The sequence below is a fragment of the Camarhynchus parvulus genome, chromosome 1A, assembly GCF_901933205.1.
Source record: "Camarhynchus parvulus chromosome 1A, STF_HiC, whole genome shotgun sequence".
Taxonomy (NCBI): Eukaryota; Metazoa; Chordata; class Aves; order Passeriformes; family Thraupidae; genus Camarhynchus; species Camarhynchus parvulus.
This window is the reverse complement of record NC_044586.1, coordinates 46,355,770-46,367,745: the sequence shown is the minus strand read 5'-3', so window position 1 is coordinate 46,367,745 and position 11,976 is coordinate 46,355,770. Positions and strand designations below refer to the sequence as shown.

The following is an 11,976-nucleotide window of genomic DNA, read 5'->3' as shown; positions in this document are numbered from 1 at the left end:
ATTGAGAGGGCAACTATCCAGGAAGACTGTGGTAGAACAAATCCCACTCTTCTACGATACAGTTCAGTACTGTAAAGTAGCAGCAGTTTCTTCTATAGAACTTCTATACCTCTGTGTAAGAGAGCACTGAAGAACAGAATACTGGGATATTGCTATTAAAATTCAAACAACAAACTACTTGATATGTACATTTTTATACTCAGTACAAGTCCAGACTCTCTTGCTATGCTGTAACTTGAAAGTTTAAGGTAATTAGACCATGCTGTAAACAAAGACATAAAACATTTGTGTAAGCTTTACTGGTTTAGGAGTGTGCATAAACACCTGCCTTCTAAAAAATAAAAAAGCTCTTTAATTTTTATTTATGAGCATATGAGTAGGTAGCATATTGTAAAACAAGTTTTTATCCAATTAAAAATTAAATCTATGCATTTCATGGAAGTGTTATACAGCGTTTGTAATGAAGTCTGTGTTTTTAGATACCTGACATCCATTTTCAAAATGAGATAGAGAAAGAATACTCCAAACCAATGTATTAATTTTTGGTCTTGGAATTTCTTCTATCCCCTGTAGCCAATATGAAGCTAAAAATACACCTGTTTAAAGCAGACTTCCATATACAGAAGTTTTTTCAATGCAGATGAAAATGATAATGATATTACAATCCCTAAACATACAAGTTTGTGGCTGTTTCAAGCAGAATTTTAAAAACATTTAGAAACACCAAAAATAGGCTATATCAGGAAGCAATCTGATACTCAAATAAATAGAAAATTTGCATTTTAATGTCACATTGAATTTTAGTACATTTCAATCCAAGAAAAAATAAACAGACATAGTAATGAGTACAGGATTATATATATTACAATATGCCTTGTTATAATACATTTGTAGCTTTATGATAAAAAACCTGGAGGGCAGATGGAATTTGAGTTCACAATTGTCAGAACAAAGCATTAAATGCATTTCTGGAGTAAGTACTTTTATTTAATTTCAAAACCTTTAAACAGCTTTAGACCTTGGCCTTTTCTTTAAAAAAAAAATTAGCTACCATGGGGCTAGCAAGTATGTCTTCTAGGTTTAAATGATACAGAAAATGCTTTTCCCAATTTTACATACAATGAAAGGACAGATCATTTCAAAAACAGCACTGCTGGCAAACTCCACTTTGACTTTGACCTAGAAATGCATGTTACTGATCTCCACAAGGAATCCAGCAAATTTTGCAAGTTGTCCATTTCACATTAAAGCAAGAGGAAGGGTTATCATATGCAAAAATATTTTTTCCAACTGTTCTTAATGTGTAATTGAAAACTAAAGGCATGGTCTCTTCATTATAAAAAAATAAAGGTACAACGGAAACTCTAAAGGAAGATATTCAGCTATAGTGAAGTTGCAACCCTCTGAAAGGAAGGAAAAAGAAAAGAAGTCAATTAGCTAAGCTTTGTGCTCTAACCAAACTACTTACAGTGATTTTCAATGGCAAAAGCCCATGCTGACTGGGTGATTTGACAGTTCCAAATATTTTTTTGTAATAATTTTTATTTGTATACAAGGACACTAAAATGATCCAGTCATGCAATGTTCACTTTAAGCATTCTGCATCTCTTTTCCAATTTTATAGCTAAGGATCTTGTTCCAGTCAATCTTGGTGCGGGTTACTGGCAACTGTCGACGTAAGGCCTTGAAAGTAGTGTCCGACATAGTCTGATAGTTCTCACTGATAGCAGTCTGCCAAACACAAAGTCATGCAAAACAGAGACACGTGAAAAACACAGCTAGGATGCCACATCAACATTCTAGGACTCAGTGGCCTGCTACTTCCTAAACAGGCCTAATAAAAACATGCTGAATTGAAATAATATTTAATGAAGAAAAGCTGCTAGATATAGATTGAGACTATGTGAAGAAAATTGGTGAGATATGTAATAAACCTGGCCATAGCCAGGGTGTTTCAGCAAACCACAGTGTGGTTAATCAGCAGCACGAATAAAATGGTGATCAGAGTTAGCTCATACATCATTCATTCCAGACAGAAAAGTCTTCCACTGTTTTTCCTGTGGGGATGCTAAAGTCAGTCCACAACATTATTTGAACTTGAATATAATGCATACTATATATACTTCAAAACTTTTTATTAAAGAGTATTTCTTTCAAACTGACAACACAGTGTCTGAAATCTACCTTATGTTCAAGGACTGAATGAACATGTATTCACTTCTGCAGAGGGTATCTACAACAGTTACACTTTTCTAACTTTGAAATGACTAATTAAAAGAGGTAATATAGCCATATATTACTAGCCTATAGTCATATTTAGCAAAGCTGTCTAACAGAGTAGCCTCTGAACAGAATTTGTACAAAAATTCCACTTAGGGAATGCACTAATGCTTTATGACATCAGAATTGCTGATACTTAATCATGCAAGGAACTCTTCCGTTCTCAAAAGATTACTTCTGTTGTAATGTTAGGCAGGTGAGTACAACCACCAGGAGGTGTGAAAATGCAAGACAGAATTAGCAGCATGTAATCTATTCTTATGGAACTGCATTACCTTGCTGGTTATAGAATACAACCTTTGGTTAAGTATATGGTAATGCTAAAAATAAGAGTAAGAATACAGTATTTGTTTCAACATACCTGATATTCATTTTCTGCAGCCTCCACAATTTTTATAAATTCCTTTGCTGTCTGGGCTTCATTCTAGGAAGAAAACATTTGAATTAGGTCTGAGGTAGGACCAGCTGGATTATGTTTTTCCTATAGTTATGAGTGATACCGGGTAGACTCGATGGGAACACTTGACCATTCAGTGGCTAAACCGAAACTGAGCATTCATCCAAAAGGAATATCCCATATGATGATGACGATGATGATGTTAGAAAAATAAAATCAAAGTGCAACAAGTATAAAGAATGCCATGAGGGTCATTTAAATATTTTGATTAAGAATTCTATGGTGTGATAAAAAGACAGAACAACACTGGGAAAAATTACAGTGCTCACCCAAGCCTTTAAAATCATGCGAAGTACGGATAACATTATCAATGCTACATTTCCAGTACAAATTCAAGAAAACTTCAAGAACATCTAACCCAGAAGTTATAGTAGAATATAACCAATAAACCAAAATAGATTTGTTTACCACTAAATATTTTGAATCTGGAGACTAAACTGAGGGAAACACTAGACTTTATGTATCTGGTATTCCAAAATCATCTCCAAATACATCTTGCAAAAATGAGGGTGCAAATTTCATCATGACTGACAAGGATGAGGTCAGAACAGAAACTGTTTAAGGATGCAAGAGTGTGTTTTTTAAAAAAATAAAATACGCTCCATCAGTCAGTCTGGAGGTGTATTTGCTGAAGTGCTGAAAAGAAGTCTCCAACAGAAAATGAGGGTTCATGAATTTCCAAACTTCCAATTAGCATTGGAGACATTCTTAAGAGTGCTTTTGCAGAAGCTGTTGAAAGTTAGGAGTGTTCTTGTGCCATGTAATCCCTCATTCCTGCAAAAGCGAAGATTGGAGAAAACTGACAACTTCAACCATAACTGCTTCTAAGTGTCAGTGAAACTGCACCTAACAGCTGTGAAAGTGCTCTTGGACACAGCAGGAGACATGAAGGAGGAGGCAGAGAGCAAGCAGATGAACAAATGAAAAGGTTTTGACTTTTCAGTGAACTGAGGAAATGCTTTCAAAGGTTCTGCTAATGAAAGGAAAAATTCAGAGGTATGAGGTCTTATTTGTCTCAGAGGAAAAGAGGGGATAAGAAAATAATCTTCAGCAAAATTATTCACAGCTCTAACAACAAGAGAACTCTTCAGTAATTTATTTCTGTTGTGCCTGTTTATGGTTTTTAAATGGGTTCTCTGACAAACAACAAAAAAAAGGAGTCATTGAGGGTCCTTTTAATCTACCCACCACTTCTTCTCTGTGAAATAAGAACCTGTACAGCCTCTGCCCTCTATGAAGCTCACAGCCAAGGTTAAAAATTGGTAACCAGCAGCATACTTGCTTTTGTTTTAGCTAAGTTATGTAAAAGATGTTTTCCTACTCATTGGTCTGCAGCTGCTTTATTGAATTGCAAAGCAGGATTAAGTTTCTTCCCAACACTAAGTGAAACAAAACCTATTGACAGGAGAACTGCAAGAGTTCCCTGAAGCAACTCTTATTTGAGTGAAACACTAAACAGATCCCTTTGCTCCAAGGAGTCAGAAGTAATTTTATATCTAGAGCTCCAGAAGTGTTATCAGTTGGCACCACATTCCCCCATTTTTTCTGGTGCTATTGCAACTAAAAAGCCAACAAGCCTTGCTTTATATTAACAAACAATGTTCTTTATTGATGAATTGAGCTATTGAGCCAAATTGGCCACTGCTAGTCATTATCATGAAAATACTTCTACTGTTCACTTTTACAATTTCTCTGCCAGCTTAACCTCAATGTCTTAAATTTTATTAAACAACACTCCAACAGAAAATCTTGCCGTTTATAAATGCCATTATAGACATTATTTCAGAAGTAGTAGCTGTTAATGGTGGAACATTATCAATTCTTAAAAGATACATCTGGTACTATTTCCAAACAATTTTTATTTCTATTATTTGCTCCTCATTACTATAATAATCCATTTGGCAAGAAGTTGAAAAAAATTATGTTTTAAATAAGAAGTTTGTTATGGTTCTCAAGTTGAACCATTTCTGAAAGGGCTTTTTGTACAGAGCAAGACACTGTCAGCACCAGTTATAGACAGAGAAAACGAAGGGAGAATACCCCTTGAAGAAGCTATTGCTTCTCAATTGGTGGTACCATTTGTTTACTATTTTAGCATACTTGTCTTCATCCAGTAAGCAAAGGAGGCAATCTCCTAGAAGGTACAATTAAGTCAGTTGTTTTAATTCAAACCTACTTCATATTAAAAAATTAATTTTATAGGTCATTCTGCAGACTGAAGTTTAAATACAGAAGTGCAGGAAGACTGACAAGCTAATTAAAGCTTTAAAATCAAAGTTAATGTAGCTTATATAAGCCACATGCATTGATCTTTTTTTAAAATGCTAGCTACATGTTAGGTAGAAGTAGTAAATATTACATATAAAATATCTGTAAATTTGAACATTAATTCCCATACATGTAGAAGAACAAACTTCTCTAAACTTCTGAGCTTTTCATAACCTTGCCTTTATTTTTAAATTAAAAATTGCTTCAATATAACCACTAATGTCCTTAAAGGTCACTTACAGACACTGTTAGAGAATCTTGTACGTCTTTATGGCTCACCAGCTGAACATTACCATCTTCATAATAATGAACCTACAGAAAATTAAACAAAGAACCTCATATCAAGTTTAGGAATCAACAACATGCAGGAAAATCAAAGTGTTGTGTTATTTATCATAGTAAGAAACCTATACAAATTAGTAAAAACCACACACAGAATGTTACAGAACAAAAGCAAATAGGAAAACCAAAACAATGTAGAATTTACTGGTTTTGAGGGGGAATATCGATCAGGCCAGTCTGGAAACATAATTTGAGTTGATGTGCCTTAAGCAGTATTTCAAGCAAAGAAGTTTAGGTTTTGGTTAACATCATGAAGATGACAACACCTTATTTATGTGACCTTACTAGAAACTCTTGAAATGAATAGTCTAGACCACTTTATATGGTGAAGATATATTTAAAATTATAATAGTTTTGGGAAGCTATCAGGATACTGGGAAGATATTCTGCTTCCCCAAACTGTCCCTGTTTTCTAGGGACAGTGCAATGTTAAGCTTCCCTTTCTAGTCTGTCTGGGTTTGATATTTTCCTCTATTAGATATGTCTCATAACAAATGCTGGTATTTATCTACACAAAGCAGTTCCCAATGTTAGATAGCAAAGCAGATTGAAATTATTTATGCTTGAAATGCTGTATCTACAGGACAGCTTCCTTGATTATTTTGCAGAACACTAAAACTCTACCCAAGGTAACTTTAGCACTTTTAAATACAGTTGGGACAAATATGAAAAGGTTTAGTTCCTAACAAAACTGTTGGAAAACTTAAAAATCAGGAAGCATATATATAAAACTACATGTGATCATTAACAATAATTGATATCAAAGCTATGCAGGTCATTGACATTTAAATAAACATCTTTGAAAATTTTTTACAAGTTTGACAAAGTCAAGATAGTCAACATAGCTAATGTTATGAGAAAATGAAACATTTGTGTCTCACCCTGTTAGACAACATAACACAGTTTTGAGATTAATACAAAACAGTATAATTTCCTGTGCATTATGATCATATGTGCAAAAGACCCTCAACTTTATAAATAACAGAAAAAACATGACACACAGTAAGACACACCTAAGGAAAAGTTTCCTATAGGAGTAAAACACTATTTCCTGTGATTAATATTAAATTACTATTTTGCTTATTGTCAAATACTTGTTTTGGAACAAAAGGTATTAACCTAATCACAGAAGAAGCTTCTTTTCATATTAAACAATGCTGGGTAAAACCTCTGCCAGTCTTTCTCAATTCATTTCCTAAAAGATAAGAAGTGCTTCCTCAGTGCACATTTCTACAAACTCCCAACAAAGCAGCAGAACCCAAAGAAATGTAAGTGTTCCCCCTTGTCCATCAGGATTCACTGCAGAGAGCCCAAAGCTCCCCTGTGCTCTGAGGCCAAGACCAGCACAAACATCTTATCTGTGTAACTGAGTCCCTTTCTTGGCAAACACTCAGACCTAAAAGCTTAGCAGAGATGGAGAGTCAAATCTAATTCTGGGATGTGTTATATCTTAAACAAAATACAAGAAGTAACTGTTCTGTACTATACCTCACTGCTGACATCCTTCTAGAATGCTAGGTCTGGGTTCAGAAGACTACAAGAAGGAGGATGTTTATGAACAGAACCTCTTGGAAAGGTTAACTAAGGAGGGATGAGAATAACAAATTATCTAACAGATAAAATTAGTAACCAGTACACTTATCATTGTTTTCCATGCACAGTTGGAGCATGTTAAATGCCACAGGGACTTAGTTTTGGTAAAAGGCTATGCCTTTGCTTTTGCCTTACATATAATTAAAGAAAATTAAACAGAAGAGGTTGTGACAATTGAGAATCTCCTACATCAGAATTAACAGAATTTACAAAAAAAGGAAGAAATTGTGGAAGTGATCTTAAAAATACTGAAGACACCTGAAGATAGCAGCTGATGCTGCAATTTCTCCCATCTTATTAACAAAAGGTCTTGTCAGAAACAGAGCAATAGTGTATTGCTGTCAAAGATTTTGCAAACAACACTGAAATTCCAGTACTCTAAAATTATACTAATGCTGTATAGGCTTCACTTTCTAGAAAAATATTTTGCTCCTTAGATAGAAAAAATTAAAGTGAATTTCCCATTTGTTTGTTTTGTAAGGTGAAGAGAGAGCATTCCCACATACATTGAAAAAATTGTACACAACTTCTACAAATTTAAAACTGAGTTCAAAATTCCTTAGTGAAACAAGTAGTTACTACACATGCAAAAAAGTAGAACTTTTCATCACTCTCCAGAACACAGATTTTAATGAATATAAATAATGACTTGATAAATTATGTGAAATAGTACTAAAAGATAAAATCATCTGGTGCCCAAATGGAAAAGTTGAACCTGAATGAATTCCTCAATCAAACTATTATTTTGGCTGCTGCCCTAACCTTTCCAAGAATTAGGTGGACACCTGCTTCCTTGTTCTGGAAAACCTCTTAAGACATTAACCAAAAGTGCATGCTGTGGAGAAAATGCCTGCTTTGCTGCAAGTTGGATTTAAGTCACAAAGTCTTGAGAAGCCTACAAGTTACTTTAAGTGCTGCTTACCATGACTGTAGTGATCTGACAACATAATAATGGCTGTTCACATTTTGACTATCATTCCAAATGTTGGCACCAGCATGGGAAAGCAGACTCAGGGTCCCCTTGCCTGTGTGAATGTAAACAGAGCTACCACATCCTAACATAACATCCTAGCCTCAGGCTAGAAAGACATTCCTTTGCATCTTCCTTCTGCAGTCATCACTGAGCAGTAAGGACAAGCAAAACTCATGGGGGCACAGAAGCAGCAAGAAAAAGAAACTTGACTCTGTCGTGTGACAAAAAAAAAAAAAAAACCAACCAAAAAAGGTACTACACAGAACGTCAGACTGCACTAAGCTTCTAGTCCCTGATCCCAGAAGTGTTTCAATAAACTGCTGCAATGTATGTGTACACATTCCAGGGAACCAATCCAGAAAGTCGAGTCTCCCTGCCTACCACATGACAGTCAGACTTCCGCTGGTCTCAGAACTTCTGCCTGCTTGGAATTCCTCCTTTCTGAATGCCCTAATGCCAACAGGAAAGCCAAATTCTGAATGAAGAATACATAGATTCAAAAATTTCTGACAGTGGAATAGGTGAACCAAAAGGTTTCCATCTTTCTGAACAATACAATAACATTAAAAAACCCCCACAATCAGTTAAAATGAAAAAAAAAAATCTACTTCAGAAAGGCCTACACTTAGGAAGGTCTTGTCTCACTGTGAATTCTGTGAACAGGAAACCAAAGAGACATGTGCCTAGCTGAGGTGAATACACATTCCTAAGTCCTCTGAATCATTACATTAAACGCATATTTTATGTTTTTAAGGATTAGATAAATATGTAAATTAAGTCACTAACACTTAAGTGAATGAGCATTGCTGCCTTGCTTACTGTGTCCCCATTTTCCCTTAACATATTTGATACACTGGCCTGAGTCTCCCTTGATAATGACTGGAGACTTTATGGTTCAGGATACAGTTTGAGATAAGCATACCTGAATTTTCAAGATGCCAGCCACTTGAGTGGTTGAAGGGGTGATTGTAAACTTCCATTCTGACCTCCAACGGCCATTCCTTAAAAAAACAGTAGAACAGAAACTGGATGTTACCCCACTGGTTATGAAAAAAAATCCCAGCACACAACTGATAGTCAGAGGAAACCAGAGAATGAAATTTGCAGTGCAACTACACAGGCAGAAAATCTTCCCCTAAAGATTTAGCATCATAATCAGTCATGACCAAAACAGAACTGTTTCCCAAAATATTTAACCTCAGTTTTCGCTGTGGACCAAGGAGATTTATTATTAAGGACCTTTTAACAGGAGGACTTAACTTCTGAAAATACCTGAAGCCTCAAATGTTCTTTCTCTCCTGTAGCATTAGTTAGGCGCACACAGCCAATATTTTGTTTCTAGGACCTGAATGTTTTGCTAGATCAGCCAAAGCCACGCTTCACCTCAGGCTATCAAAAACTTGAATGGAAGGAATATTACAGTAGCAAGACTTTCTGATGTGTTTAACTGTAACTAGGCCTTTCAGCTCTTCTAGCATTTCCCTTCCAGGACAACTATTTCCTTCCAGTTTCCTTCCACAAATTCAGAATCCTTGCCGAAATGCCTAAAGGGAGTTTCAAACACCTGGAAAACAGTATGGCGAGTAGTTTCACCTGATTTCTTTCCTGTAAACTAGACATCATCTTGTTTAGCAATGAGATTAGTGGATTAGAAGGTTAGTACTATAGAGCTGAATTAAGAAAGCACTGCAGCAGTCCATGATTTGTCTTGTGTTTGCACTTAAAGAAGGAAAGAAAGTTGATACTAGGTGTTCCAATGCTGCTAATGTTAGGTGTAGATTCCAGTGCATTCAACAAGGGGAGAGAAAGATATAAAATATTAAAAATTAAGAGCTACTAACAAATCTATATAATGACACAGTAACAATGGTAACTCAGCTATAAAGCCATTCGTTATTATTTCAGACAATATCCAAATTATCACTGAAAATATAGACTAAGACAATTCAGAAGCTTGTTGGCATTGCTAAGAAAACTGAAAGGGTTGCCCAACTTAGTGACATTAATACTACTAGTAGCTTTATAGACTGACCCACTGATTATGAGAAAGCTTAAGTGCTGGATTATACCTCAGGTACAATTCTAGTTTTTGAATGCCAGGGGTTCAATGGCTAGCTAACAGATTTGTTTGCTTCTCAGTCAGTCTGTGGTCCCTTGAAGTTAACATGACCACTCTGGGATATAATTTTTGTCCTTAAGTTGCCATTAAAAAAAAAGAAAGAAAAAATTCAAGTTCAGAAGGATTTTTCTGTAGGAAATGCTCTAAGGAAAAAAACAACACAATTTCTTTATTTAGCTTGGCTGACTTAGAATGTTTTGTAAGAGATTAACTTTCCTCTTCTTTCTTTAATAAGCCATCTATCCTATGTTTACAGTATTTCAAATAATCAGAAAGTATTTTTCTTTGGTATATATTGATTTTCTATCACCCAACAAACTTACTCTCATAGTAGGATGACAGACTTGCAAATGCCTAGAAAGCTGGAACACCTTGGGAAGAAGTATTGGCTGTGGCTTGGACTGGATAACCAGCCCTACAGTTGGATAACTGAGGAATCTGGTTAACTTGGAATCCATTCCTCCATCTCTGAATCTCCCAAAGCAATATGCATTTACTACAACTTGCTAAGAACAAGCACTAGAGTCTGACTATCCCTGAAAAACTCTTAAAAACATGGTCAATATTTACCCAGAGATGCCCAATCATAACTTTAATAAAGAAAACTTTCAAGAAAGATTTTCTCCATCTATAAAAGGTTGCTGCATATCTGTTCCTCTTCTTAAAAGACTACAAAATTAATTATTTGGAATATCAAAATTCATTCATACTTCCAAACTAAAAAGAAAACCAGTATTATTTCGAGTTACTTCTAATATTGATGCAAAACATGAAGACTTAACTAGTCAAGTTTAAGTTAGTAAGAAAAAAATATTTATTATCTATGCAAATTCAATAAAAATCAGCATACTGGGCAAATAACTGATACATACACATGCTGAAATTACTATGGAAATGTAATATCCCCCTTCAGAATCAAAACCCAAAGATTTCTGTACTTCCATTCACTACCAGTGGGATTACTAATATAAATTGCAAGCAGATGCAAAAAGCAAACCAAGTAATGAAATGCCTTTCTTCTGACAACTGCATATATAAGCTATCTTTAGGCTATAACGTCCTTAACCTATTTCTGATACTGTGATATTTTATGCCAACTTTGGCCAGTTTCTTGTATGGAGCTATCCAAAGGTCACTCCAGCCTGTGGAAAACATCATTGAACCAAGTCCAGGTAAAAAAAAAAGAAAGCTGCAGTTTGTAAGATTTTATTTCATCCAAAATCACCTTTATCCGTCTAACCCCAAACTTGATCACTTAAGTCCCACCGTAAAGTGATTTTTGGTCACTTTCTTTCTCTGACAAATTCAAACCAGAAGGAGCTGTTCTTATTCTGTCAATCAAAAAGGAAGCAAAACAAGCCAAAGCAACTGTATTAGGGAAGATGGCCATGAGTATTGGTGTCAGTGTGATAAACAGCAAAATTAATCATGTATGCCATATGTGTAATATGGAATTTTGCGAAGTTCTACAAAGGAGATGCAGGTACACAGTCTGCCATTTTACTTACCACAAAGGAAGAGATTTCTACAGTTTTAGCAGAAAAACTTGGGAGTGGAGTGAAGGGAGAAGAAGGGTCCCAACCAAGATATGCATCCACCTTCTTCTCTGAACTAATTGTTATCAGTGTAATGGCACTTACTCAGTTTGCTGTATTTTACTGTCTGTGGATCCATACAGAAACTTACCAAAAATTTTTTGCTTGAAACTGATGGCTCTCTATGCATGCAATAATGGTTTGCTGTCCATCGATTGTTTTACCATAAACCTTAATTAGGAAAAAAAAAAAAGAAAGAAGCAAAAAAAAGAACAGTCAAAGTTTGAGCAGACCTTGGTCAAACTGCTTGGATATCTGTTTCTACTATTGTTACATAAACTAAAATTTTGTTTTCTAACCATTATGGTCATACATAATATTCTGTACATGAAACAATAAAGTATTTATT

General features: G+C 35.2%; 1 protein-coding gene across 2 annotated transcripts in view; it reads right to left on the bottom strand.

Moving 5' to 3' along the window:
* Positions 1-520: 520 nt before the first annotated feature.
* The window catches only part of CAPZA2 (capping actin protein of muscle Z-line subunit alpha 2), a 30,121-nt gene continuing 18,665 nt past the window's right edge, over positions 521-11,976 (bottom strand). For both annotated transcript variants that reach the window (XM_030959557.1, XM_030959556.1), the window contains 5 exons: positions 11,719-11,798; positions 8,836-8,914; positions 5,246-5,317; positions 2,642-2,704; positions 521-1,731 (listed from right to left, as the gene is read on the bottom strand). In XM_030959557.1, the coding sequence (XP_030815417.1) occupies positions 1,591-1,731; positions 2,642-2,704; positions 5,246-5,317; positions 8,836-8,914; positions 11,719-11,798 (435 nt within the window). In that variant the 3' untranslated portion in view covers positions 521-1,590. The remainder of the gene's footprint in view (positions 1,732-2,641; positions 2,705-5,245; positions 5,318-8,835; positions 8,915-11,718; positions 11,799-11,976) is intronic.